The 27,888-nt window shown below is 56.7% G+C and overlaps 12 protein-coding genes across 13 annotated transcripts; 8 read left to right on the plus strand and 4 right to left on the minus strand.

Moving 5' to 3' along the window:
- Positions 1-734: 734 nt before the first annotated feature.
- Positions 735-2,366, minus strand: IUM83_08721 (Vacuolar assembly/sorting protein VPS9; the record flags this gene model as incomplete). The annotated part of the gene is made up of 1 exon (XM_067933112.1): positions 735-2,366. The coding sequence occupies one exon, from the start codon at positions 2,364-2,366 to the stop codon at positions 735-737; it is 1,632 nt and encodes a 543-aa protein (XP_067794295.1).
- A 180-nt stretch (positions 2,367-2,546) lies between these two features.
- IUM83_08722 (uncharacterized protein) lies at positions 2,547-3,108 on the plus strand (the record flags this gene model as incomplete). Its single annotated transcript, XM_067933113.1, has 4 exons — positions 2,547-2,622; positions 2,704-2,759; positions 2,843-2,946; positions 3,024-3,108. The coding sequence occupies 4 exons, from the start codon at positions 2,547-2,549 to the stop codon at positions 3,106-3,108; spliced, it is 321 nt and encodes a 106-aa protein (XP_067794294.1).
- A 236-nt stretch (positions 3,109-3,344) lies between these two features.
- Positions 3,345-3,908, minus strand: IUM83_08723 (uncharacterized protein; the record flags this gene model as incomplete). The annotated part of the gene is made up of 1 exon (XM_067933114.1): positions 3,345-3,908. One exon carries the CDS (start codon positions 3,906-3,908, stop codon positions 3,345-3,347), a length of 564 nt encoding a protein of 187 aa, XP_067794293.1.
- Positions 3,909-4,617: 709 nt separating this feature from the next.
- Positions 4,618-4,996, minus strand: IUM83_08724 (uncharacterized protein; the record flags this gene model as incomplete). Its single annotated transcript, XM_067933115.1, has 3 exons — positions 4,618-4,666; positions 4,762-4,823; positions 4,898-4,996. The coding sequence occupies 3 exons, from the start codon at positions 4,994-4,996 to the stop codon at positions 4,618-4,620; spliced, it is 210 nt and encodes a 69-aa protein (XP_067794299.1).
- Positions 4,997-6,230: 1,234 nt separating this feature from the next.
- On the plus strand, positions 6,231-7,118 carry IUM83_08725 (putative phytanoyl-CoA dioxygenase domain-containing protein; the record flags this gene model as incomplete). Its single annotated transcript, XM_067933116.1, has 1 exon — positions 6,231-7,118. The coding sequence occupies one exon, from the start codon at positions 6,231-6,233 to the stop codon at positions 7,116-7,118; it is 888 nt and encodes a 295-aa protein (XP_067794291.1).
- A 99-nt stretch (positions 7,119-7,217) lies between these two features.
- IUM83_08726 (Glutamate carboxypeptidase) lies at positions 7,218-9,595 on the minus strand (the record flags this gene model as incomplete). Its single annotated transcript, XM_067933117.1, has 2 exons — positions 7,218-9,198; positions 9,258-9,595. The coding sequence occupies 2 exons, from the start codon at positions 9,593-9,595 to the stop codon at positions 7,218-7,220; spliced, it is 2,319 nt and encodes a 772-aa protein (XP_067794290.1).
- Positions 9,596-10,088: 493 nt separating this feature from the next.
- IUM83_08727 lies at positions 10,089-12,413 on the plus strand (the record flags this gene model as incomplete). Of its 2 annotated transcripts, XM_067933119.1 has the most annotated exons (2): positions 11,443-11,488; positions 11,560-12,413. In XM_067933119.1, the coding sequence occupies 2 exons, from the start codon at positions 11,443-11,445 to the stop codon at positions 12,411-12,413; spliced, it is 900 nt and encodes a 299-aa protein (XP_067794298.1). The 2 variants fall into 2 exon arrangements, with proteins under 2 accessions (XP_067794297.1, XP_067794298.1); XM_067933118.1 differs by having other exon boundaries at positions 10,089-12,413.
- Positions 12,414-13,396: 983 nt separating this feature from the next.
- IUM83_08728 (Glutamate carboxypeptidase) lies at positions 13,397-15,751 on the plus strand (the record flags this gene model as incomplete). Its single annotated transcript, XM_067933120.1, has 1 exon — positions 13,397-15,751. One exon carries the CDS (start codon positions 13,397-13,399, stop codon positions 15,749-15,751), a length of 2,355 nt encoding a protein of 784 aa, XP_067794301.1.
- Positions 15,752-19,139: 3,388 nt separating this feature from the next.
- Positions 19,140-21,427, plus strand: IUM83_08729 (Glutamate carboxypeptidase; the record flags this gene model as incomplete). Its single annotated transcript, XM_067933121.1, has 2 exons — positions 19,140-21,348; positions 21,396-21,427. 2 exons carry the CDS (start codon positions 19,140-19,142, stop codon positions 21,425-21,427), a joined length of 2,241 nt encoding a protein of 746 aa, XP_067794300.1.
- Positions 21,428-22,858: 1,431 nt separating this feature from the next.
- On the plus strand, positions 22,859-23,245 carry IUM83_08730 (Glutamate carboxypeptidase; the record flags this gene model as incomplete). Its single annotated transcript, XM_067933122.1, has 1 exon — positions 22,859-23,245. The coding sequence occupies one exon, from the start codon at positions 22,859-22,861 to the stop codon at positions 23,243-23,245; it is 387 nt and encodes a 128-aa protein (XP_067794118.1).
- A 14-nt stretch (positions 23,246-23,259) lies between these two features.
- Positions 23,260-24,483, plus strand: IUM83_08731 (Glutamate carboxypeptidase; the record flags this gene model as incomplete). Its single annotated transcript, XM_067933123.1, has 1 exon — positions 23,260-24,483. The coding sequence occupies one exon, from the start codon at positions 23,260-23,262 to the stop codon at positions 24,481-24,483; it is 1,224 nt and encodes a 407-aa protein (XP_067794044.1).
- A 1,423-nt stretch (positions 24,484-25,906) lies between these two features.
- On the plus strand, positions 25,907-27,532 carry IUM83_08732 (Glutamate carboxypeptidase; the record flags this gene model as incomplete). Its single annotated transcript, XM_067933124.1, has 1 exon — positions 25,907-27,532. One exon carries the CDS (start codon positions 25,907-25,909, stop codon positions 27,530-27,532), a length of 1,626 nt encoding a protein of 541 aa, XP_067794120.1.
- Between the last annotated feature and the right edge of the window lie 356 nt (positions 27,533-27,888).

A 27,888-nucleotide genomic window follows, 5' to 3' on the forward strand; every position in this document is an offset into this window, starting at 1 on the left:
ACTGGGTTTGGTATCACTCGGCGGTACATTGCTGGCAGCAGATGATACCTTTGAGCGGTTCCTCCAAGCCGCGATCTCCTGTCGGGCAAGCGTGTAGCAACCTCGAAGTCTTCTCACGGCACTATTCGCGGCTTGGCCTTTCCACTGCAGTCGTCGACGGAGACCAGATACGTCAATGCGTAGCGTTGCATGCTTCGTGTCGAGTGTGGTCCGACGATCGTTTGCCGCTGCCTGTTGTTGATCTGCAAAAGTGTCGTCTAACACGCGGATCTCAGTGTTGATGTTAGTCGGCGCCGGATCTTCAGACACTTCTTCGCTGGTTGTCAGGCTTGCCGTGCGGTTCCTTCGTCGTTTTGATCGTGCTAGCTGGATCATCGCACGGACGGCCACTACTGGGCCAGACATCTGCACACCCACTGGTCTTGTACCGCGGTGGTAGCCTGCTGAAGCCTCAACTCAATGGAGTGAGTTGGTGACTTGAGCAACGAATGCAAAGTGATCTCGAGCGCGAATAAGCATCTCGAGGAAAGGACGCAATGTTGACGACTTGGGGATTTCGCGAGACAATACACAGCGTGGCCGGCCATCTGTGCAGATAGAAGCAAGCAGAGGTAGGAGAACGTCATGAAAAACGATAGCGTAATAGCAGTGACCATCCTCATGTGTTGGTAGATAAGTACGCATTGATCAAAAGTTGATAAATGAGTTGTCGTTACCTGAGTCGCCATAGATACCTACACAAGCATTGCTAGGCGCTTAGCACGGATTTCGAGCACATTGGGTAGACGCAATGATTCCTCTTCGTTGTCGTATTTGATGGTACCGTGACTTGGGAGCAATTGCTTTCGACGCTCACTCTGGAGAACCTTTGCGGTACCATTCCCAGTTTCACCACTCGCACTGCTACTGCTGGTGTTACTTGCCACTTCGTGGTCCACCTCACGACGGACGCCACGTTGTCTGAGACTCTCCTTGCTTCGTCGGAGCCCTTCGTCAAACTCTTCAGCCGAAATCGTGAGTAGAGATCCGTCCACTTCCTCAAGAAACGCCACGCTTGACACCAAATGCGTGAAAAAATAACCAGGCTCCGACACTAACTTGCTGGGGCTCCGGTACTCCAGAATGTAGGCGACATTGCGCTTGAGCTCAGTCGGGTTGGCGCGTAGCACCACATAAATCAGCGCCGGCAAAAATTCGTCCGCGGACGGGAACCTGCCTCCATTCTGCGTCTTCAGAAATATGGTCAGGTCCTGGCACACACGCAGCACGCCGTCCATCTTGCGTCGAGGGCTCGGGCACAGCGTCATAGCTTCCAGCTGGCTCGCTAAGCGGAGCCACGTTTGCTCCTGCTCTTCCGTCTTCGGCACGGGCAGATCAAGGTGTTTGAAGGTGACGAAGCCTAGCAGACTGAGCCGCTCATGCAGCGCATCGTCATGGCGCGCGACCTCATCTGAAGGCGTCAGCATCTTAGCGTACAGCTTCTCCATCAAGAACGCCTCCAGCACCTCATGCAGCATGTCCACCCCGTACTCGTCGCGCACGTGCAGGAACCTGTTCTGCGGCTGCATCTCCCCACCCTCTTGCTCTCCCTGCAGCACCTTCCTCAGCTTCTCACTGTGCTTGATCTGCTCCACGAGCTTCTTGACGAAGTCCTGCAGCTTTCCGCCGGGTCGGTCTCTGGTCGGCACCGCCCTCAGCATCTGCGGCAGGTCCCAGAGCTCGGCGCGCTTGACGAACGACTGGATCCTGTACACCAGCTCGGCAACCTGCGCGTTCTTCAGCAGCACCACCAGCTCCCGGAACGCCGCCAGGAAGGCCATCTCCCGGTCGTGACCCGTGAGCTTCCTGGTCCGGGGGCTGTGCGAGCGCGTCCACTGGTCCAGCAGCGTCTGCTGCTCGCGCAGCTCCTGGAACAGCGTGCAGTAGCGTCCGGCGGAGCTCTGGGCGTCCGCACCGGCCTCTGCGTCCTCCTCCGTGAGCTGCATGTCGTTGGCCAAGATCTTGTGCTTGAGCTCGTCCAGACTGCTGAAAAACCTGCCCAGCTCCTCGTTGACGCCCGTCAGAGCGTCACGGCAATGGCTGGGGATGGCCGAGACCGCCAGAGACCCCGGGAACTCGCTGGAACCGACTGGAAGCGCCTGGCTGCGGCGTTCTTCCGCCCCGTCGATCCAGGACACGCGCGTGGTGCGCGCAGCCAGCAACAACTCGCTGCGCCGCTGCTCAGACAGAACGTAGGACGGCGTGGCCGGCACGGTTGGAACCGCCGCGAGGTCAGAATTTTGGGATGACCGGCGAGATGCTCCAGCGTGCCCTGCAGCGGGAGCAGTCGACGCCTTCGCACCGCCGCCGAGACCCCAGAACATCATGATGGCTTTCTCGACGTTTTAGTGATGGATACCTTTGGAAGGGTCATAAACTCTCAAAGCAGACTTGTGCATTAATTCTCAGAGGTTACAGAAGTAACAATTAGAAGTTGATATATTAAGTAACGATACACCATGGTGACGTAGTTTTGGGCATTTGGGCGCGTGACGGATACGAGAACCATGGCGCTCTTCGGCAAGCTTCTGATCGCTGTGGGCGCGCTGCTGCTGGTGCACGCGGGCTACTACTCGGTGCAGTGTACGCGCCCGCGCTCGCTCTCTCCAACGCACTGCTTTTCCCCTGTGTAACCTTATATTCGTGGCGCTACGGCTGCTTCAGATGAGTCGTACGTCAAGCTGACGGAGACGGCGGACGCGCAGATGCCGCCCTTCGAGGTGCGTTTTCAACCAATCCGAGCGGGGGACTTGTCGTTTTGAGGATGGTGATTGGCTAAAACTGGGTGATGGGCGCTATTTAGGTCGTCGTGGAGCTCGTGGCGTCCTTCCTCATCTCGCTGGTGGGCGTGCTGCTCACGTCGGGCGAGATTCTGCCCATTCGGTCCAACGACGCCATGCACTCGAGGTGAAATTTGGGCTGAAAAAGGGTCATTTTGAGCTTTAGGGGGCTAAAATGCATCGTTTTGGACTTCATTTGTGCAGGTCGCTGGCCACCGTCGTGTCCAGCCCGGACTTCCACGTGTTCAACCACCGCGGGAAGGCGCTGCACAAGCGCGTTATTTCATAGAGAGAAGGTGCTACAAGCGGAGGCAATAGCTGGAGAAGAGTCGGCCTTTTGGAGCTGCACAGGATGGGAAGTTGTCGGTAACGAGGGGGGCAGGTTGAGCTCGTCAATGGGTCATTTGTTGTGGATGGTTATTGCTGTTTGTTGGTTGCCTGTCTATTATCAAACGCTTATGCGTGTTTTGTACGGCTCTATTCTACGACGGACTCCGGCTAGCTAGCCTGGCACGACCGCGACGCTCAGTTGGACATGAGGTCGAGGTCGTTGCCGATGGCCTCCATGGTGTCCAGGTAAAAACTGTCGAGCTCGTGGTCGATGTCGGTGAATTTGTACTCGTCCATCAAGGTCTCGAACTCGGGCGGGTGCCTCTGGTCGCGAGGGGTCATGCGACGCCGCGCCGCAGATGCACCGGACCGAGACGAAGACCCGTGAGGTGACGGCGATGGAAGCCAGGACGAAGAAAACGGCGTCGACTTGCCACCAAAGCACTCGTCAACAGCAACAGCTGCAGCGGAACGAGGGGTGGCGCCACTTGTGAAGAAGGAGCCCCCTGAAAATGGAGACTTGCGAGCGCTGATAAGAGGTGTCGCCGCAAGCTGGTAGAGCTCATCCCCATGGCCTCCATCGCTGCCGTCCAGGTTGGTCTGCTCAAGGAAGTGGCTCAAACCTTCCTGCTCGATGCTACTGGTGCGAATGAGACGGGGGTGGTCGAGTTTTGAATCCTGATCGTCGCTCGACTGCCTACTGCTGTTGCTGGTTGCTGTGCTAGCGTTAGACTGCTGCGACGCCGACATCAACGGCATTTCAGCTAGTCGAGGAGTCGGTAAATCGAGAAACGTGTCTGCGTAACCCCCTGTCCCGCTCAAATCGAAGTCCTGCCCCCAGAGATGCCTGGTGCTCATGCATGAAGCGTCTACACGGAAATTGGATGGAGTTCCTACCCCGGAAAATCCTGATGAACCTGACCCCACACTGTAATCGAGATCGAAGTCGTCAAACGTTGCAGAGCCACAGTTCAGCTTACGGCGCGGAGTGCGTGGCTTCGGTTGATCGATGTCAAGTGCCAGGCAGTGCGTCGGTCGCTTCTTTGATCCTGCTTTCGTGGCTCGTTTCGGCCTCGCCTTGGCCTTCTTTGTGGTGGTGACGGCTACCGGGTCGGGTGAAGCTAACGGGAAGTCTCCGTCGAGGGACGATGAAATGAGTTGCGAGAATGATGGCGACTCAAGCTCGAAACAACCTAATCCGCTGAAGAGCATCGATGATTGCTGAAGTGCCAGCACGTCGGCATCACTCATTGCAATCTGGCTGTCCACGATCATCCCTGAAGTCATCGTTGCGAACTGGCTGTGCCGATGAGCATTACGCTGGTGCGAATTCAGGCTTTTTTCGAGAGCTGCTGCGCTTAGCTGTGCGCCATTACGGCCGCCATTCTTGGTACCTGATCGGGACACACCACTGCGGCTACGACTGCCTCGCTTGGCTGAACTGCTCCTGCTGTTGCTGCTCGACCTGCTATTGCTGTTCGACCTGCTGTTGTTTCCCGAGGTAGCCGCGGTGGTTCCTGCCGCGGAAGGTGGCAACGGATTCCCGTCGCCTATCGGGCCTCCAATTCCTGCTGCAGCGGCCATCCGCCTTTTTTGCAAGTTGGCGACCCACTGATCTCGAATCGCATTTCCTGTCGAAGGTTTTCCTGCAGCCTCCGCCTCCAGCATCTGACTCTGTGATGCAGCGCGAAGAGTGTTAGCTGCCTACCACTGCGACCTGTTTCGTGGGTAGCAAGCTATAGACGCACCCGGTGAGCTACGGAAATCGGAGACAGCAGAATTGGCGCGGGGGTCATCGCTCCGTCGGCATCAGGAGTGCTCTTGGCACTTGTCGCGGCGGTGACCATCGTTTTTCTATAATCAAGCTTCCGTTTCTTTCTCGCCTGCACCGACGCTTTCGGTGCAACTCAAAATACAAGTGGCAGTCCGGCGCGGCAGATAGACGATGAGTTCGGATGTGAGGAGGCGATGCGGGTCGAGTGCGTGCTAGGACTTGCTGGCGTGGCGTCGCTAGCTTGAGGATTCCGATGGGAAGTTTCCTTGTGCGCCGTCCCATTGGAGTGCTGGTAGTCCATGAGCGCAGGCCGCGTTTCAAGCAGGTGAACAAAACTTGAAACGACTCGATGGAAAAGTGGCCTCGTCGCTGAGGCCAAATACTCAACACGCACAACAGCACGATGGTGCTGTTGGTGTTGTGTCGAGCTGCGGTAATGCTGGCCGATCCGTTACACCCCGTTTCACTGCTTCAGTTCGTTACGTCGACTCATGGGACCTCGCCCAATCAGTCAAGCCGTTGGGATGCAGGCAAGCAAGAACCAAGAAGCAAGAAGGCCCCGGGCTCTATTCAGGACAGCGAATATGAGGGGGAAGGAAACGTGTCCTCTTTCCCGGCCCACACTACCACTCTTGATGTGGCTTTCGTGACTTCTCATGGCGCCAGACACGCCACTAACGAAGTTATCGTTTGCCTTGTCCTTTGCAGCCGCGTGATAGCTGCAAACGGCATTTTCCAGCGGGTCATTAGGTGAAGGGATAAGATCTCATGAGCACCGTTGGAAGTTGACGCTCGAGTAGACCCGAACCTGCTCACCAACACTTGAAGCAGACCCACGCGAGCGAAATCGAATAACCCAGACCAGTAGACCCACGGCCCGCGCTCGACCGAAGCCGTTTTCGCCCCGTACTTCACCACCACCAGGCCGTTGATGGAGCCGCTCGCGGAAACGACTTCGCCACACCCCAGTTTGCCCACTGGCAGAGCAACGTGACGCGGAGAAGGGCCAACTCGCTCCCATTGAAGGCAACGGCGCACAGATCACGCGCTGCCAGTCTCACCTAAAGCAAAGACGAACCGTGCGCACACACCACGCTAGCAGGGCGCCGGACTAAAAAGGCCGTTACAGTCGAGAGATGGCTACATCAGGGCAACTTCAACATGCCATCGAGCAATTTCAAAACGTGGGGCCAGCATCACTCCCCCGTCAAAACCGTTCAGCTAGTACAACGGGTTTCGGTGGTACACACACGCATCTGATAACCCTTCAGTCTCCGAAAGACCCCCCCCCCCCCTTTCGTCCGACCATGCCAGGCCTGACCCCCGAGCAGCTCGCAGCCTTCAAGCGCGACGGCTTTCTGGTGATCCCGCAGGCGTTGTCGCACGCCATGTGCGATGAGCTGCGCGCCAAGGCTGGCGAGTACGTGACCCAGTGCGACGTGAGCGTGCACCGCTCCATCTTCACCACCAACGAGCAGACGCGCCGCATGAACGACGAGTACTTCCTCGAGTCGGGTGACAAGATCCGCTACTTCTTCGAGGAGCACGCGTTCCAGCAAGACGGCAAGACGCTGGCCGTGCCGCTGGACGTGGCCATCAACAAGATCGGCCACAACCTGCACAACCTGGACCCGGTCTTCCGCCAGGTCAGCTATGCGCCTGAGGTCACGGACGTGCTCAAGTCGCTGGGCTACGTGCGCCCCATGGCCGTGCAGTCAATGTACATCTTCAAGCAGCCGAGCATCGGCGGGGAGGTCAAGCCCCACCAGGACGGCAGCTACCTCTACACGGAGCCGCAGTCTGTCGTGGGTTTCTGGTGGGCGCTCGAAGACTGCACGCTCGAGAACGGCTGTCTGCACGGCGTCCCGGGCTCGCACTTGACGGTGCCCGTGCGTCAGAGACTGAGAAGGACGACCAAAGAGCAGCAGGAGCAGAACGGCGGCTTGCTGCTGGAGAACGTGCCTGAGAAGGTGGACCCGTTTGACGTGACCAATAGCCAGCCGCTGATCACAAATAAGGGGGACTTGGTGCTGCTGCACAGCTCCTTCGTGCACTACAGCGAGGCCAACAAGTCGCCCCACTCGCGCCACGCCTACTCGATCCACGTGGTGGAGAGCCACAACGTGGAATACCCCGCTGACAACTGGCTGCAAACCACGGGCAACGTGCCGTTCGAGCCCATGTACGAGAGCTAAGCAACTTCATTCAGGATTTTGAATGTGGAATGAGTGAGGAGTGGACCAAAGTGATGAATGAGATAATGAGTTTCCTTTTTTATTGATAGCTCTATCGCTCTAGGCGTCTAGCAAAAACTCCGCGGCGTTGATTACGATGCGAGCCACGTCGTCCACGTGCTCCTGAATCGTAGTGGAGTTATCTTTGAAGGCCACGCAGTCCGAGATTCCAGGGAATGCTGCCCCAGCGTAGCCTTCGTAGAATCCTGGGCCGAAGATAACGTGCCTGTACCATGGACGGTGAGGGAGCCCAGCTTCAGAGATCAGGTGGCGCTCCAGCAATACAAGTTTCTCGTTCCACTTGCGAAGAGCGTTTTCGTCGAGGTCAGTGGTGGTCGAATTCGACTCGAACGCGTCAAGCTTCGAGTGGAATGTGGTGGCACTGACACTAAAGTGCTCGATGGCTTTGTGAAGCGCAGCAAAGTCAACCCCGGTGATTTTGTCTTCAAGCCGAGCCAGGCCTTCCCTCATAACGATAGCGTACGTCGTGTAGTCGAAGGGAAGTATCGGATTATCTGCTAGACGAAGGCCCAGAAGACCCCACCAACGAGCGGTTGAGATGTGAGTGGAGTAATTTGGATCTCCGTACAGCTCGGCGTACATCAGGCTGTCCATGGAGCTGTGGTACACGCCGTACTGCGCGTGGTTAGAGATTGCGAAACCCATATCGACCGAGATGATGCCGAGGTGCTGGTAAAATGCCGAATAGTCCGAGCCCGAGCCCAAAAGCTTGATGAGATGGTCCGGCCCCAGTGTTCCGTCGTCAGCACCGTTGAGTTGTGCTCGCTTGACTTGAGTCTGGGCAACCCATTGCTCGTAAAGTGTCGACTCGGTCTCGTTGCCGTAAAACTGGTTCGCTGGAATCGCTTTTGCGGTGTTGAAAAGGAACGCAGCTATCGACGGACTCGATGCCGCGTACACCAAAGGTCCAATAGTAGAGTCGACGTTCAGGTATGCAACAGCCTGCTTCGTTAGAACCTCCGCGTTATCCTCTGCATACTCCGTGCTCCCCAGCAGTCCAGGCTCCTCGCCATCCCACGATCCAATAACGATTGTCCGGCGGGGTTTCCATCCCTGCTTTATCAATCCGCCTAAACCTCTTGCAATTTCCAACAGTACTGACGACCCGCTGCTAGGATCGATAGCTCCACAAACCCAGGCGTCACGGTGGTTGCCCAGAATCACTTGTTGATCCGGTTCCTCGGATCCTTCAATTGTGCCGATGACATCCCAAATAGGGCTGACCTTGTTGTCCATCTCAATATCAAGATTCACGACAGTATTTGCGTCATCACCGATTCGATAGCCTTTAGAGAATGTAAGCCCTCCTTGCCAAGCCGAAGGGGCTTTCTTTCCGCCCAGCGATGCCAGGATGTATTTTGCTTGGCCATACGAAAGCGGCAGAGCTGGAATATGCGGGATGGTTTTGGCATCTTCGTAGTCGAGGTACGGCGCGCCGGGTACAGAAGCGAAGCCAGGTGTGAGTGGGTCTCCGGCAGCTAGCGACAAAAAGATAGTCGCTCCGCGTTGAAAAGAGTCCTCCGGTCGCCATGGGCCATCGGGGTAAACTGGTCCCTGAACGAAGCCATCTTCGTTTGGGTCCGAGTAAATGAGAACTCCCGCCATGCCGTGTGCTTCCGCCGCCATAACTTTCAGTCCTCGATAGTTCCCCCCGTAGCGAACGAGCGCAATTTTGCCCTTTAGTGTCACGTTGTTGGCCACAAGCCACTCGAAGTCTTCAGGCTTGGCAAAATTCACGTACACGACAGAGGCTGTAACATTTCCTGTGGCAGCGTATGCGAGGAATGGCGGCAAGGCGTCTTCATCACTTGTACACGCGTCTCCAGCCACGGGAGGCTCCGTCAAGTTGAGCTCTCTAGCAGCTTTAGCTGGTTCAACAATTGCAAGATGGCGGCGCACGGGGGTCGAAAGCAACGTGTAGTACGTCTTGATCTCGGTCTTCAATCCGTAAGACTCGAATTGCTTCGCTGTGTATAACGCTGTCTCGTAGTCTTGTCGACTGCCTGCAACGTGCGGAACGCTAAAGCCACGGATCAAGACTTCAATACAAAAGACAGAGCTATTCCTGCGGGCACTCACCTCGAAAACTTGTGCTGGAATTCGCGCAGGTGGTCGATATCCACGCCGTGCACGAACATCTTCTCAACACCCTGCAGCACCGACGCAGCCGTGACAGCTACAACTTCCGCGTTGCCATGCACCGCTTTAGAAACGTCCACGACTTGGCTGTTGAAGCTGAAACCTGAGTAGCCCGCGACTGCGAAGAAGAGCAGCGTAGCGACGCCAGCCGCGCGTCTCAACACGTTCGAGCCATTGCGAGTCGACCGAGTGGAATGAACGGGAACCGCTGAGTCGAAGGTGCCGTAGACGCCGCCGCGAGCAGTTTCGAACGGAACTCGCGTCTGCTTGTCAATCATTTTCGGTGGCTGTCGCTCGAGTCGAACGTCCTGCAACCGGTTGGCGTTGGCCAGACCGTCCCAATAGTAGAATGGGAGGTAGAGCGCAAGCACTAACAGCGAGGAAGAGCTGGAGGAAGCGAGGGACCGCGACCAACACGGCAGCATCCTAACTGGGACGCTACCGAACTCACGCCCCAAACTCTCGACGCATTCGACACCACGACGGCACTTCAGGCCAGTTGCTAATTGTGACACGCACGTCCCATGAGATTGGCACTGCAATGTGTGACGTGTGAGAATTGATGGGAAGCTCGCGTTCCCGATGAAGCAAAGCACTTCAACCACGATGTACAGTACATGTAGCCATGTCGAGCAATCTGATGAGTGAACAGTACCTATAATGATGTCGCCTGCGTCAGAGCCGCATCCTTTCGTGCGCAAGATACGCCTGTATCATTCTCAGATTTGCGAGCGTCCAGCAGAGTCTCCGTTGACCTCCCTCCACCTGCCAATGAATTCCAGCGACTCCAGCGACATCTACGGCACCTTCGATGGCCGCCAAGTGAACGCCGATGCATTGCCAAGCTCTCGTGGTGCAGCTTCGTCTTCTCTCAAGTCATCGGTGTTCCGAGTCGCTGGGCTGGCTGGAGTGCTGCTGGTGGCCGGGTACGCCACGTCCAGCGGCTTCAGGACGCTGCAGAGCGCCAATTCCATCGTGACACTCAACGAACGAGACGGAGCCACCGGCGGGGACAGTCCGTTGTACCACAACGTGGCTCTCGACACGGAGCTGAACACCGTCGAGCAGCAACTGGTCGATGGCGTGGACGCCGCTCGCATCCGCGAGTACCTCCACGTGTACTCGCGCCAGCCACACATCGCCGGCTCCACGGCGGACTACGAGACGGCGCTGTACACGGTGGAGCAGTTCGAGTCGTTCGGGATCAAGACCGAGATCAAGGAGTACTACACGCTGCTGTCCACGCCCGTGCGCCGTCGTCTTGCCATTCTCGAGCCGAAAGAAGCGGCGCAGGAGCTCAATCTCACGGAGGCGTCGGTGGCCGGGGACGCGTGCACGAGTGACTCCACTGCAGAGCCGCCGTTTTTGGCGTACTCCCCGTCGGGGAACGTCACGGCTCCGGTGGTGTACGCGAACTACGGCTCGCAGCAGGACTTCCAGTGGCTGGTGGACCAGGGAATTGACCTCAAGGGCAAGATTGCGCTGGTTCGCTACGGGACTAACTACCGTGGACTGAAGGTGCTGGCGGCACTGGAACATGACATGGCGGGTGTGCTCATCTACTCCGATCCGTTAGATGACGGGTACGGGAAGGGCCCCGTGTACCCTGAAGGTCCGTGGCGACCGGAGAACTCGTTCCAGCGCGGATCAATCTACAATGAGTGCGGCGATCCCTTGACCCCTGGGTGGGCGTCGGTTCTCGGTGCGAAGTACTTGAAATATGAAGATGTCAAGACGATCCCGCACCTGCCGTCGCTGCCGCTCTCGTACGGGCAGGCAATGCACATTTTGAAGGCGTTGAGGGGGCAGCAAGTGCCTGCTAGTTGGCAGGGAGGACTGAAATTCCCCGATGGCTACCACATTGGCGACGACAGTTCGACGGTGGTGAACCTGGATCTGGAAATGGACAACTCCATCGGCCCCATCTGGGACGTGATCGGCACTATTGAGGGCGCTGAGGAACCGGAGAAGCAAGTCATCCTAGGCAACCACCGCGATGCTTGGGTGTGTGGTGCGATCGACCCCAACAGCGGAACCTCCGTGCTGGTGGAGCTTGGCCGTGTCTTTGGAGAGATGCTGAAAACTGGATGGAGGCCCAAGCGCACGATCATTCTTGCGTCGTGGGATGCAGAGGAACAGGGACTACTCGGCAGCACCGAATTCGTCGAGGAGTATGCAGAACAACTGAAAGAGGGAGCTATTGCGTACCTCAATGTTGACTCTACGCTGGGACCTCTTGCAGGAGCTGGCGGATCGCCGTCGATAGCCAAACTCCTCTTCCAGACTGCGAACGCAATCCCCTCCAATGATTTTGGTGGTGTTGCTGTGGCTAAGAAAACGCTGTACCAGCAGTGGCTCGCGCAGACGGAGTCGTATCGTCTCAGCAACGTCACGAGCGGCACTATCGGTCCGGACCATCTCCTGACAGTGCTGGGAACTGCAAGCGACTTCGGAGGTTTCTGCCACCACTTGGGCGTTGTGTCCGCGAACATCGGCTTCAATCTTCCTGGAGCCTACGGCACCTACCACAGTACCATGGATAGCATCATGTACTCGGAGCTGTTCGCGGACCCAGACTACATCTCGCACGTGACAACGGGTCGTTGGTGGGGGCTCTTGGCTTTGCGTCTTGCAGACAACCCAGTTCTCCCCTTCGAGTTCTCCACGTACGCACTAGTGATGAATCAAGCCGTCACGTCGTTCGAAGCGGCCTTGAGGGTCGAAGCGGAGCGCTACCCTGGAGTTGACGCCGTCGACTTCACTGCTTTACGTCGTGTTATCAGCAAATTCGACGCTAACGTCCAGGAGTTCCACGAAAAGCTGGGAGACCTGCAACGTGGTTCCGATCTCAGTTACTGGAACGACAAGCTCATGTATCTGGAGCGCCACCTCACGCTGGAATCCGGTTTGCCTCACCGCAACTGGTACAAGCACGTGGTGTTCGGCCCGGGTTTTTACGACGGCTACGGTGGCACGGCGTTCCCAGGTCTGGCGGACGGAATCGCCTTCCACGACAGCGCTGAGGCCATCCAGGCACACGTCGACGACGTGGTGAAGGTGCTAGACGGCGCGGCCGAGTTCCTCCTGTCCGAGTAGAGCATCCTGTAGATAGATGTACACACATCACGCAGAGGAGAGAACAAACAACGCAAGGGCAGCTCGATTTTGCTCTCAGATGAGTGTACATAGTGCGTGTGCAACTCCGGTAGAGCGAGGCTTGCCAATCAAAGCAGGGATGGCAAAAAAAATATGGAAGGATTTTTTCGAAATAAAAATATCAAAAATATTTTATTTTCATTTTTATGAAATGTTTTACTATTTTTATACATCAAACCCCGCTGAAACGGATCGCCTGGAGCACCGTATAACACAGTAACTACCTGAATACTGGCCTCATCGCATACTGACGAGACTCTCGTCGAGAGGGCTGCCGCCGCAGGGCTACTTCAGCTTCAAAGGTGGCGGAGCCGACCATGCCGATCGAGGTCAAGACACCTGAGGACTTCAGCGGCGACATCGGCGAGAAGCATCCAACCGCCGTGCAGTTCTCGGCGCCGCGGTGCGGTGGCTGCAAGATGGTGACCCCCCAAGGTGACGCAGCTGACGGAGAACGAGTTCCTGGCCGTCAAGTTCCTAAAGGTGAGCACCGAGGAGCTGGAGAGCGTCTGCAAGGAGATTGACGTGGACTGCTTTCCCACCTGCGTGTGCAAGGACGGCGAGATGACCGCGACGCACGTCTGCAAATATAGGGCCCCACCTAATAGAGCGCGGTTGTCAGATTGTGTCCGATACAAAACCGAAGTGTTTTATTTTCGTACTTACACGAATAAAAATGAAAAAATATTTTTATTATATTTTTTCACGTATAAAAATATTTAAATATTTTTTTGCCATCCCTGATCAAAGCCGCATTCGACCCCAACACTGATTTATCACTGCCGAGTCACACGTACGACGTGTACTGTATGTTGAAGTGGGTCTACCAATCATCGTTTGCGACCGTTACACTCATCAACGGCACGGCGCGCGTCCTGCGTTGCGGTCTCAGATGCCACTCCAACATTTGCGTCACCTCGGCCATGGCTCCGTTCCCGTTGAGTAATAAGGCCAGCGGCCCTGTGCTGACCCATGTCGTGGAGGAGGACGAAGTCTACGGCACGTTCCTGGGTCGAGCTCGACCGCAAAGCGCCTCCTTGGCTTCGTCCAGTTCCAAGTTCGGGGCGTTGCTACGCACTGTTGGTGTCGTGGGGCTCGTGCTTCTGGCTGTGGGCTACGTGACCGATACGAGCTCCAGCTCAAGTATTGAAATCGACACGGTAGTGGAGCAAGCGTCGAAGACTGTTGAGAACGATGACGTTGCTGCTGGACTGTCGACGGCCGAGCTGCACCAGCAGTTCGTGGACAACGTGAACGCTGGTAACATGCGTGAGTATCTGCACACGTACTCGAGCGTCCCGCACAGCTGCGGTACCGCGCAGGACTACAAGACGGCGCTGTTCACGGCGAAGATGCTCGAGTCCTTTGACATCAAGGCGGAGATCAAGGAGTACTACACGCTGCTGTCGACCCCCGTTCGACGCTATTTGGCGATCGTGGAGCCTGCCGAAGCTGCGCGCGCGCTTAACTTAACAGAGGCGGCGGTGTCAGGAGATACGTGCACTAGTGACGAGAGTGCGCTGCCGCCATTTGTGGCGTACGCAGCGACGGGGAACGTCACGTCCTCAATTGTGTTCGTGAACTTCGGCAAGCCGGAGGACTTCGAGTGGCTCGTGGCGAATAACGTCACGCTGGAGGGCAAGATTGCTCTCGTGCGGTACGGCGGCAACTTTCGCGGCTTGAAGGTCATGGCGGCGGAGCAGCACGGCATGGCCGGCGTGCTGATCTACTCGGACCCGAAGGAGGACGGCTTCGTTCAAGGTCCCGTGTACCCTGCCGGCCCTTGGCGTCCCGAGGACTCGTTCCAGCGTGGCTCACTGCAATACCTTTCGCTAGCTGGAGGCGACCCGATGACGCCCGGTTGGCCGTCAACGGAGGGGTCTTACCACCTCCCCTACGACGACGTGAAGACGATCCCTCACATCCCGGCACTGCCGCTGTCGTATGGCCAGGCTCAGCACATTCTGCGATCTCTTGGTGGCAGGGAAACCCCCGTGTCTTGGCAAGGAGGACTCTCGTTACCCAACGGCTACCGCATCGGCGACGATGAAGCCACGGTGGTGAATCTGGACATCGAAATCGACAACAAGGTGGGTCCTATCTGGAACGTCATCGGCACGATTGAAGGCTCAGAGGAACCGGACGAGCTGGTGATCATGGGCAACCACCGAGATGCATGGGTGTGTGGGGCGATTGATCCAAACAGTGGGTCCTCGACGCTTCTGGAGATTGCTCGCGGATATGGTGAGCTGCTCAAGCAAGGCTGGAAGCCTCGTCGGACGTTGATTCTTGGGTCTTGGGACGGCGAGGAATACGGTCTTCTTGGAAGCACAGAATATGCAGAGGACAATGCCGAACTCTTGAAGAAGCAGGCGGTGGCATACGTCAACGTTGACTCCACGATGGGTCCGCTGGTCAGTGCAAGCGCTAGCCCCGCCATTGCTAAATTTCTTTACGAGACTGCCAAAGCCATCCCAGCGAACAAATTCCACAGTGATGTGGCCGAGCTAACGTTGTACGAGCAGTGGATTCAGCAAGCTGCCGCTCGTCGGGAACTCCTGCATGGCGCTAGTGATGGGACGCTGGGCCCTGAGCACCTGATCAACTTCATGGGCTCGGGCTCGGACTTCACGGCGTTCTACCAGCATCTCGGTATCATTTCAGCCAACCTAGGCTTCACACTGTCGTACGCGCCTTACGGTGTCTACCACAGCTCCATGGACAGCATCATGTACTCCGAATTGTACGCTGATCCGCATTACGCCACTCACATTGCGACCGCGCAGTGGTGGGGGCTGCTTGCTCTCCGCCTCGCCGACGACCAGGTGTTGCCGTTCGACTTCACTACGTACGGCTTCGTCATGGCCGAAGACTTGGCTGGACTAGAGCAGCAGGTTGCGGCTCTGCCTCGTCCTGGGGTGGACTTTAGCCAGCTCCACGAAGCCATCACTCACTTCACCGCCAGCGCTAACACGTTCCACGCTCAGCTCAACGCTTTCGCTGCAAATGAAACTCTTGCGGTCAACGCCGACGTCCTGCACTCTTGGAACCAGAAGCTGGCCCTGTTGGAGCGACACTTGATCACCAAGGAGGGGTTGCCCCACCGTCCTTGGTACAAGCACGTGATCTTCGGTCCCGGGTTCTACGAGGGGTACAAAGGCGCTGCGTTCCCGGGCATTTCGGACGCCATTGCGTTCCACGACGACGCGGAGACGCTTCAAGAGCATGTTGATGATGTGGCCCGGATCGTCAAGACCGCTGCCAATTATTTGCTGTAGTACACTCGAATGATCCTTTGTTGGTGACTCCTTGGTAGGTTTGTTGGTAGCCTAGCGTGTACTACTAGTATGCACTTCTGTCCACCCTACCGTCAACCTACCTTGTAGGACGTAGGTAGTATTTTTCGTAGATCTTGTAGTTTGGTTTACTCGTAAGCTCCAGTCCTTTCAGCCCATCCAGCCCCAGCACCGCCTTGCTGTACCAGGCATCCCTTTCAGTCGCGGTCATAATCATCACTCTGGCGCCCAACTCCATTGGTGTGGAGTTAGCACTAACCACTGGGGCCTGACCGGTAGCCCGCCACTGCTCGATCCCGGCATTATCGAGCGTATTTATGAACGCGGTATAGTCGGCAAACTCTTTGGTGAAGATGACTTTGTTGAGCTGCATGTCGCTCTGAATGCCCTCCAGTTCCGCCTTCTTCCACGCTTCGTGTGGGGAGATACCCACATGTTTCCAGACGGCGATTTTTGCAGTGTCATCCATCGACCTGAAGAACGGGTAATCCTTGTGCGCCTTGAAGGCGTCATCTGAGAGCCCACCCATCCCCAACTTCTTTTTCACGCTTTCGTCGATTGTCTCCCTTGCAGGCGAACCTCCTGTCGGAACTTGGCCTCCTTTCCTAGAAAGAAATTGCCTACTTTCGATTTAATGGAGGACAGGTCCCAAGCTCTCTCTTCATCGATATCTGCATCAACCCGTGTTTGCCGTCGATTCGCAGCGATCTCCCCCCAACAAGTTTTCGGCCAGCGATGAGTGAATGCACCGGGATTCGGTCTGCTGATAGAGTGTCAGCGCTGGCGAGGGAAGCGACTGACGCCACCAGGATTACGTGAAGGAAACGCATTGCTGAGCGCAGTGCGTGCTTCGAGGCGAGTTCCAGAATGCGACCAGCTCGAGCAAAGGTGATTGCCGTACCCCTCCCCCCTATCCAGAGCGAATCACTGGATGGGATCTACATAGTATAACGCATTTGGTGATTACAGTGTCATGGACTGACAGTATATAGCCTACGACGCCGGAGCGCTACTGGAAAACGACGACCTCTATCTGCCTTGTTAAAAATACTGTGATGCGTCCTCCATTCCGATCCCCGTCATGCCAAGTTCCCAAACGAGCCTACTATTATAAAGGTTGGCACAGTATTCTGATGTTGTTGACATTCTTGGCTTCCGTAGATGGCGTCATCCCTTTTCGCGTTATGCAATGTCCGTTACCAGTGGCAACTTGTCACTACAGCACAGTTTTCACGGCCACCTCATCATTGGAGGTACAGTCAGTACCAGCGATGTACTCGACTCTATCGTAACTTCGATCTACCGTGATGGTTCCCTATTCAAAGTAATCTGGACGATATAGGCTATATCGTCAATGGGCTGCAGCTAGAAAATCGGTTACGTAATTAGATCTACAGTAGGCTCTGGTGGGTGGGCAGTCCTTTGTTCACTGTAGTAGTAGTTTCTTGTTCCCCACCTCCAGCAATTGCATAATCCCTCACCAGCCCTTTGCAGCCACAAGCGTGGTGCACTCGGGTCGGCGAATCCTTTACAGTGAGCGAGACTGTTCATGTTGTTTTTAACTTAAACATACAATGAACTCCGCGAGATCACTGCTCGATTCCAGCACGGCGTACCTACTCGCACGATCACATCCTCTCCAGGCTGCATGGACCGTTGCCATTCTCCGACCTATTCCCAATAAATTAGTTCGATGGAATATCTTCCGCATCAATAGCAATCGCAATATTGCTGGCGAGTCGTCCGCAGGGATCACCTCATCGACCGCTGTCCACGTTGATGTAAGCTACGCCACAGGCTGCTTCTTCAGTGATTCAGCAATTTCCTCGATAACTTCGTGCTGACGAGAAGATCCTACTCCACGCCGGTCCTGGAGACGAAGATCATCATGCGGTGAGAGGCTCCCAACCCTGTTCCAACAGCATGTCAAGGCCACGCGTGGGCTTCAGAAGCTCCGATGAACCACCTCCTGCATCGACTGCACCACCCACCCGATTACCCCACTGCTTGTTTCAGAGTGCTTCAAGCAGGTGCTGTTGAGTCAGCAGTGCTGACTACCATCAATCCGATAAGACCGTGGATACGAGCGTGGAGTGCGACTACTGCAGTAGATAAGGCTGTTTTCCAAGTGCCTAACGAATACACAGGTATGGAGTGACGATAAGATCACGGCAGCGGCTACTTCTGCCCGTAGCAGTGTCAACGTGTGCATGCACTGGTGCTCTATCGAAGCATAGTAAAATCAGATACGTAGTTCTGCTCACACTTGCTCAATCCCGTAGCACGAACGTCCTCATTCCACTTTTCCTCTCACGCCACTCGACACACGACATCCCCTCCCCCCAAGCAAGTACTTCAGTTCATCACCGCGATGACAGTGTTCCCGTCCTGCTCGATGATCATAGGATTGTTGCTGCTGCTCGCCGCCCCCGCCAGCGTTAATGCAAACTGTCCTGATGTCCACGTTGTCTTCGCTCGCGGTAGTACCGAACTACCGGGTCTCGGAATTTGCGGTGAGCCTTTAGTGAGCAGTATCGCTGCCAACCTTCCCGGCTCGAGCGTGACCTCGTACGCTGTCAATTACCTTGCGGACGCGACTCAACTGAGTGCTGGCCCGGGTGCCACGGACATGACTCGACACGTGGTGGCTGTGGCGCAGGAGTGTCCAGACACGGTGTTCGTTCTTGGCGGGTACTCGCAGGGCGCCTCGGTCACCGACATCTCCATCGGCATCAAGACGCCGCTCGGCACCGGTGAAGTGATCCCGGAGGCGTTGGCACCGCGTATCAAGGCCATCGTGACGTTCGGCAACCCCCTGAGGCTGTTTGGCCTCACGATTTCGAGGGCCAGCGCCTTGTACGGATCCAAGACGGCGGAGTTCTGCAACCTGGGCGACCCGGTCTGCGCCAACGGAGTCAACGCGCTCGCACACCTCACGTATCCGACGGACGGCAGCGTGACGGAAGCGGCCAAACAAGCTGCGGCCCTGGTGAGGGGAGGCGCTGCAACAGTGCGAGGGTATTATCCGTAAGACTGCATTCCATGTTGATACAGTGTACTTCTAGATGGTTGTAGTGCGTCAATGAAGCGAACGTAACATTGAGGAGTGCATGTGTTACTTCAACATCCAAACAACCACTCATCGCATTTGGGTTCCTGAAGCAGACCCCGCTCGATTTGCATGATGTGTGTACCGTATCACCTCGAGGGCGGCCACCTCGCAAGATCACACCACTTGCCAATCAGTATCTGCGTTCATGGCGTGCGACCAGCTCACTCTTCAATCTGAGAGAAGCATCCATCCAGCCACCAAGAGATCCGTCACACCCTCAATTCTCACGTAACTGCGGAGTCCTCATTGCGAGTGCAAATGTCGTTCGCTCCGTTGAAGTCGTACGGCACTTCACCCGGCGTCGAAGCTTCAAGCCCCGTCGTCACTGTCGCTGACGCCCCTCAAAGACGCTTCGGCGATGCCGTGCGCGTCGCTGGCCTCGCTGGCACGCTGGTTTTCCTCGGCAGCTACCTGTTCACGCTGCAGACTTGGGCGCCGACTTCTGTGACTGAAGGCATGGCCACCACCTCCACATCACTGTTGAAGACGGAGGTGCAGCCGTTGAGCAGCGTCGAGCAAGCCTTCGTGGATGGGGTGCAGCCCGAAAAGCTCCGCGAGTTCCTGCACGCGTACGCCAGCGTGCCGCACACTTGCGGCACCAAGCAAGATTACGAGACGGCGCTGTACACGGCGCAGCAGTGGGAATCCTACGGCATCAAAGCTGAGGTGGTCGAGTACTACACGCTGCTGAGCTACCCGGTGCACCGTCGTCTCGCAATCGTGTCGCCCGAACAGAGTGTTCAAGAACTCAACCTGACCGAGGGATCCGTTGTGGATGATTCCTGCACGACGGACCCGAATGCGTTGCCGCCCTTCCTCGCGTACTCGGCGACGGGCAACGTGACTGCGCCGGTCGTGTTCGCCAACTTCGGCACGCAGCAGGACTTCGAGTGGCTCGCCAGCAACAACGTCACTATCGAGGACAGGATTGCATTGGTGCGCTACGGCGCCAACATGCGTGGACTCAAGGTCATGGCCGCCGAGAAGTACGGCATGACCGGCGTGCTCATTTACTCGGACCCGAACGAGGACGGTTTCACGCGCGGCCCCGTGTACCCCGAGGGCTTCTACCGGCCCGAGGACTCGTTCCAGCGTGGATCGGTCAACTACATCCCGCTCTACTCTGGAGACCCGATGACGCCCGGTTGGGCGTCGGTGGAAGGAGCCGCGCGACTCACGTACGAGGAGGTGCCGAACGTTCCTCGGGTGCCGGTGCTCCCCCTTTCGTACGGCCAGGCCCGTCGGATCCTCGCGGCGCTGGGAGGTCAAAAAGCTCAGGATTCTTGGCAAGGAGGGCTCCCGCTTGAGTACAAGCTGGGAGACGATGGAGCTCTGGTGCTGAACCTGGACGTGGTCATGGACAACCACGTTGGCACCATTTGGGACGTCATCGGCACGATCGAGGGCGCGGAGGAACCGGAGAAGCGCGTCGTGCTGGGCAACCACCGCGACGCCTGGGTTTGCGGCGCCGTTGACCCTAGCAGCGGGTCCGCGACGCTGATGGAGATCGCGCGTGGCCTCGGTGACCTGCTGGAGACTGGCTGGCGTCCGCGCCGCACCATTGTCCTTGGGTCTTGGGACGGCGAGGAGTACGCGCTGCTCGGAAGTACGGAGTGGGCCGAGGACAACGCAAAGCTGCTGAAGGAGGAGGCGGTGGCCTACCTCAATGTTGACTTGTTGGTCGGTCCTCTTGTCAGCGCCAGCTCGGCTCCATCTATAGCGAAGTTCGTGCAGGACACGGCCAGTCTGCTACCGGCGAACCCGTTCCACGGCAACAACAGCGCCGCTGACAGTTCCTCTAGTCTATTGGACCAGTGGTCGAAGCAGATGGCGGAGGCTCACTCAGTCACTGGAGGCTTGCCCGCTCCTGGTGACGCTGCCGACCGAACGCTCGCGCCAGCGCACCTCATCAACTTCATGGGCTCGGGCTCCGACTTCACGCCGTTCTACCAGCACCTGGGCATCATCTCCGTCAACCTGGCCTTCGGGCTCACGTACGCGTCCTACGGAACTTACCACAGCACCATGGACAGCCTTCACTATATGGAGACGCAGGGTGACCCGCACTACGCGTCGCACGCCAGCATGGCCAAGTGGTGGGGCGTGCTAGCCATGCGTCTCGCCAACGACCGCATCATCCCCTTCGACTTCTCCTCGTACGCGCTCGTCATGCACGACGGACTGCAGCAGCTCGAGCAGCGTCTGGCCGACGCCGACAGGAGCGTGGAGCTGGCGCAACTGTACGCTGCCATCGCGAAATTTGGTGCCAACGCGGACGCATTCCAGGCTGCGGCGCTCGAGCTGCAAACCAGCATAGACGCATCGGCGCTGAGCGAGTGGAACAACAAGGCCGTCCAGCTCGAGCGGCAATTGCTGTCGAGCGACGGACTGCCGCACCGACCATGGTACAAACACGTCATCTTCGGACCGGGCTTCTATGAGGGCTACGCCGGCGCAGCATTCCCCGGTATCACCGATTGTCTCGCTTTCTACGACGATTCTGCCACAATCCAGACTCAAGTCGACGAAGTCACGCGCATCGTTAACTCTGCAGCTAAGTACTTTGTCAGCACGAACTAATAATGCCTCAGGCAGCGAGGCCCGTCTTCAAGCCAAGCATGTAGGAGATTGTCCTGTCGGACGCTCAACCTCGAAGTTGCTTTCCACGTTTACAGACATTCGCCTCAATATTACATGTAACGGGGTCTACCTAAGTATGCAGCGTGTTCCAAGTTTCTACCATATCAATTTTACGTTCCACTCTGCTCAAGGCAATCGGAAGCGAAGGTTGAGGCTCCATACGGCGTTTCTCGACGTGGCGCGGGGTCTTTTGCTATGCTGTTGAACAGCCTCGCTGTATAACAGTGAGGGAGACGGTCATTTTGGTAGTACCGAGGAAGGAGGTGGCGTGAAACAACAAGCAGCCGCCCTTTACAAGATGATATCACCCTCAGTCTTGCCGGGCTGCGGATAGTCGGCAGCACCTGCTGAAAGCGTTGTACGTTTGCGTTTTAAGGTGAGATTTCATTTAAGTCTTTTGGCTAGCTAACGGCCAAGAAAATGACCGTCCGTTGAGTTCTTAAGCTGAAAACGCAGCGTATCATAACGGGCAAAGTTAACTAAGGCTCGATCTAGCACGAGCTCGTTTCCTTGCCTGAAGACCCCAACTTTTGTCTTGGGCTTTAGTATGGGTAGTTTGATTTCGAACGTAGGCTCCGTGGGTTAGCATCGTCACCATGATGATTATTACAGCATCGCCACCATGATGATTATTTCAGCATCGTCACGATGATGATTATTTCAGCATCGTTACCATGATGATTTCATCATTTGTGGGCCACTAAAGGGTTTCCTATGTTTATCTCTGTCAACGCGTTCATTCTCCAATTTACTTGCGTTGACACAATGCTGAGCTCCAAACTCCTGTTTATCTTCGTGGGCTTGCTCGGTGTGGCCGTCTCGGAGGCGGCCGTCTCAAGTGCGAGCACTTGCATGTCGAGCTTGCAGGAGGGCGTCATGTTCACTGGTGATGAAATTAGAAAGGCCGCCAGCGACTACCCTGAAGGATGCTGCATCATCTGCGCCCGGACGAACGGCTGCACTGCGTTCACCTGGACCGATGACCACCACGGCATGTGTTCGCTCAAGAAATTCAAGAGAAAAGCGTTTCCGGCCCAGGGCTCTGTCTCGGGAAGTATCTAGGCTGGGGTCCCGGCATACCGAATTCTGCTCGATATGTTCGAGTTGCGGTGCGTTCGTCTAAGACAAGGGTCGTCGAGGGATAAACATTCAAATGAGAGAACCATTACCATTTCTTGCGGTAAACATGATAGCGCTGAGCCTTCTTCATTCACTATTATTGCACCTGTAGCAACTCCCAAGTCCAACATTGGGTCCAGTAAAGTCCTGTTCAAATTAGTGGTGGCAACAACGTCACTATCGAGGACAGGATTGCATTGGTGCGCTACGGCGCCAACATGTGTGGACTCAAGGTCATGGCTGCCGAGAAGTACGGCATGACCGGCGTGCTCATTTACTCGGACCCGAACGAGGACGGTTTCACGCGCGGCCCCGTGTACCCCGAGGGCTTCTACCGGCCCGAGGACTCGTTCCAGCGTGGATCGGTCAACTACATCCCGCTCTACTCTGGAGACCCGATGACGCCCGGTTGGGCGTCGGTGGAAGGAGCCGCGCGACTCACGTACGAGGAGGTGCCGAACGTTCCTCGGGTGCCGGTGCTCCCCCTTTCGTACGGCCAGGCCCGTCGGATCCTCGCGGCGCTGGGAGGTCAAAAGCTCAGGATTCTTGGCAAGGAGGGCTCCCGCTTGAGTACAAGCTGGGAGACGATGGAGCTCTGGTGCTGAATCTGGACGTGGTCATGGACAACCACGTTGGCGCCATTTGGGACGTCATCGGCACGATCGAGGGCGCGGAGGAACCGGAGAAGCGCGTCGTGCTGGGCAACCACCGCGACGCCTGGGTTTGCGGCGCCGTTGACCCTAGCAGCGGGTCCGCGACGCTGATGGAGATCGCGCGTGGCCTCGGTGACCTGCTGGAGACTGGCTGGCGTCCGCGCCGCACCATTGTCCTTGGGTCTTGGGACGGCGAGGAGTACGCGCTGCTCGGAAGTACGGAGTGGGTCGAGGACAACGCAAAGCTGCTGAAGGAGGAGGCGGTGGCCTACCTCAATGTTGACTTGTTGGTCGGTCCTCTTGTCAGCGCCAGCTCGGCTCCATCTATAGCGAAGTTCGTGCAGGACATGGCCAGTCTGCTACCGGCGAACCCGTTCCACGGCAACAACAGCGCCGCTGACAGCTCCTCTAGTCTATTGGACCAGTGGTCGAAGCAGATGGCGGAGGCTCGCTCAATCCCTGGAGGCTTGCCCGCTCCTGGTGATGCTGCCGACCGAACGCTCGCGCCAGCGCACCTCATCAACTTCATGGGCTCGGGCTCCGACTTCACGCCGTTCTACCAGCACCTGGGCGTCATCTCCGTCAACCTGGCCTTCGGGCTCACGTACGCGTCCTACGGAACTTACCACAGCACCATGGACAGCCTTCACTATATGGAGACGCAGGGTGACCCGCACTACGCGTCGCACGCCAGCATGGCCAAGTGGTGGGGCGTGCTAGCCATGCGTCTCGCCAACGACCGCATCATCCCCTTCGACTTCTCCTCGTACGCGCTCGTCATGCACGACGGACTGCAGCAGCTCGAGCAGCGTCTGGCCGACGCCGACAGGAGCGTGGAGCTGGCGCAACTGTACGCTGCCATCGCGAAATTTGGTGCCAACGCGGACGCATTCCAGGCTGCGGCGCTCGAGCTGCAAACCAGCATAGACGCATCGGCGCTGAGCGAGTGGAACAACAAGGCCGTCCAGCTCGAGCGGCAATTGCTGTCGAGCGACGGACTGCCGCACCGACCATGGTACAAACACGTCATCTTCGGACCGGGCTTCTATGAGGGCTACGCCGGCGCAGCATTCCCCGGTATCACCGATTGTCTCGCTTTCTACGACGATTCTGCCACAATCCAGACTCAAGTCGACGAAGTCACGCGCATCGTTAACTCTGCAGCTAAGTACTTTGTCAGCACGAACTAATAATGCCTCAGGCAGCGAGGCCCGTCTTCAAGCCAAGCATGTAGGAGATTGTCCTGTCGGACGCTCAACCTCGAAGTTGCTTTCCACGTTTACAGACATTCGCCTCAATATTACATGTAACGGGGTCTACCTAAGTATGCAGCGTGTTCCAAGTTTCTACCATATCAATTTTACGTTCCACTCTGCTCAAGGCAATCGGAAGCGAAGGTTGAGGCTCCATACGGCGTTTCTCGACGTGGCGCGGGGTCTTTTGCTATGCTGTTGAACAGCCTCGCTGTATAACAGTGAGGGAGACGGTCATTTTGGTAGTACCGAGGAAGGAGGTGGCGTGAAACAACAAGCAGCCGCCCTTTACAAGATGATATCACCCTCAGTCTTGCCGGGCTGCGGATAGTCGGCAGCACCTGCTGAAAGCGTTGTACGTTTGCGTTTTAAGGTGAGATTTCATTTAAGTCTTTTGGCTAGCTAACGGCCAAGAAAATGTCCGTCCGTTGAGTTCTTAAGCTGAAAACGCAGCGTATCATAACGGGCAAAGTTAACTAAGGCTCGATCTAGCACGAGCTCGTTTCCTTGCCTGAAGACCCCAACTTTTGTCTTGGGCTTTAGTATGGGTAGTTTGATTTCGAACGTAGGCTCCGTGGGTTAGCATCGTTACCATGATGATTATTACAGCATCGCCACCATGATGATTATTTCAGCATCGTTACCATGATGATTATTACAGCATCGCCACCATGATGATTATTTCAGCATCGTTACCATGATGATTTCATCATTTGTGGGCCACTAAAGGGTTTCCTATGTTTATCTCTGTCAACGCGTTCATTCTCCAATTTACTTGCGTTGACACAATGCTGAGCTCCAAACTCCTGTTTATCTTCGTGGGCTTGCTCGGTGTGGCCGTCTCGGAGGCGGCCGTCTCAAGTGCGAGCACTTGCATGTCGAGCTTGCAGGAAGGCGTCATGTTCACTGGTGATGAAATTAGAAAGGCCGCCAGCGACTACCCTGAAGGATGCTGCATCATCTGCGCCCGGACGAACGGCTGCACTGCGTTCACCTGGACCGATGACCACCACGGCATGTGTTCGCTCAAGAAATTCAAGAGAAAAGCGTTTCCGGCCCAGGGCTCTGTCTCGGGAAGTATCTAGGCTGGGGTCCCGGCATACCGAATTCTGCTCGATATGTTCGAGTTGCGGTGCGTTCGTCTAAGACAAGGGTCGTCGAGGGATAAACATTCAAATGAGAGAACCATTACCATTTCTTGCGGTAAACATGATAGCGCTGAGCCTTCTTCATTCACTATTATTGCACCTGTAGCAACTCCCAAGTCCAACATTGGGTCCAGTAAAGTCCTGTTCAAATTAGTGGTGGCAACAACGTCACTATCGAGGACAGGATTGCATTGGTGCGCTACGGCGCCAACATGTGTGGACTCAAGGTCATGGCTGCCGAGAAGTACGGCATGACCGGCGTGCTCATTTACTCGGACCCGAACGAGGACGGTTTCACGCGCGGCCCCGTGTACCCCGAGGGCTTCTACCGGCCCGAGGACTCGTTCCAGCGTGGATCGGTCAACTACATCCCGCTCTACTCTGGAGACCCGATGACGCCCGGTTGGGCGTCGGTGGAAGGAGCCGCGCGACTCACGTACGAGGAGGTGCCGAACGTTCCTCGGGTGCCGGTGCTCCCCCTTTCGTACGGCCAGGCCCGTCGGATCCTCGCGGCGCTGGGAGGTCAAAAAGCTCAGGATTCTTGGCAAGGAGGGCTCCCGCTTGAGTACAAGCTGGGAGACGATGGAGCTCTGGTGCTGAATCTGGACGTGGTCATGGACAACCACGTTGGCGCCATTTGGGACGTCATCGGCACGATCGAGGGCGCGGAGGAACCGGAGAAGCGCGTCGTGCTGGGCAACCACCGCGACGCCTGGGTTTGCGGCGCCGTTGACCCTAGCAGCGGGTCCGCGACGCTGATGGAGATCGCGCGTGGCCTCGGTGACCTGCTGGAGACTGGCTGGCGTCCGCGCCGCACCATTGTCCTTGGGTCTTGGGACGGCGAGGAGTACGCGCTGCTCGGAAGTACGGAGTGGGTCGAGGACAACGCAAAGCTGCTGAAGGAGGAGGCGGTGGCCTACCTCAATGTTGACTTGTTGGTCGGTCCTCTTGTCAGCGCCAGCTCGGCTCCATCTATAGCGAAGTTCGTGCAGGACATGGCCAGTCTGCTACCGGCGAACCCGTTCCACGGCAACAACAGCGCCGCTGACAGCTCCTCTAGTCTATTGGACCAGTGGTCGAAGCAGATGGCGGAGGCTCGCTCAATCCCTGGAGGCTTGCCCGCTCCTGGTGATGCTGCCGACCGAACGCTCGCGCCAGCGCACCTCATCAACTTCATGGGCTCGGGCTCCGACTTCACGCCGTTCTACCAGCACCTGGGCGTCATCTCCGTCAACCTGGCCTTCGGGCTCACGTACGCGTCCTACGGAACTTACCACAGCACCATGGACAGCCTTCACTATATGGAGACGCAGGGTGACCCGCACTACGCGTCGCACGCCAGCATGGCCAAGTGGTGGGGCGTGCTAGCCATGCGTCTCGCCAACGACCGCATCATCCCCTTCGACTTCTCCTCGTACGCGCTCGTCATGCACGACGGACTGCAGCAGCTCGAGCAGCGTCTGGCCGACGCCGACAGGAGCGTGGAGCTGGCGCAACTGTACGCTGCCATCGCGAAATTTGGTGCCAACGCGGACGCATTCCAGGCTGCGGCGCTCGAGCTGCAAACCAGCATAGACGCATCGGCGCTGAGCGAGTGGAACAACAAGGCCGTCCAGCTCGAGCGGCAATTGCTGTCGAGCGACGGACTGCCGCACCGACCATGGTACAAACACGTCATCTTCGGACCGGGCTTCTATGAGGGCTACGCCGGCGCAGCATTCCCCGGTATCACCGATTGTCTCGCTTTCTACGACGATTATGCCACAATCCAGACTCAAGTCGACGAAGTCACGCGCATCGTTAACTCTGCAGCTAAGTACTTTGTCAGCACGAACTAATAATGCCTCAGGCAGCGAGGCCCGTCTTCAAGCCAAGCATGTAGGAGATTGTCCTGTCGGACGCTCAACCTCGAAGTTGCTTTCCACGTTTACAGACATTCGCCTCAATATTACATGTAACGGGGTCTACCTAAGTATGCAGCGTGTTCCAAGTTTCTACCATATCAATTTTACGTTCCACTCTGCTCAAGGCAATCGGAAGCGAAGGTTGAGGCTCCATACGGCGTTTCTCGACGTGGCGCGGGGTCTTTTGCTATGCTGTTGAACAGCCTCGCTGTATAACAGTGAGGGAGACGGTCATTTTGGTAGTACCGAGGAAGGAGGTGGCGTGAAACAACAAGCAGCCGCCCTTTACA

The sequence above is a fragment of the Phytophthora cinnamomi genome (assembly GCF_018691715.1).
Source record: "Phytophthora cinnamomi strain GKB4 chromosome Unknown Contig26, whole genome shotgun sequence".
Classification (NCBI taxonomy): Eukaryota; Oomycota; class Peronosporomycetes; order Peronosporales; family Peronosporaceae; genus Phytophthora; species Phytophthora cinnamomi.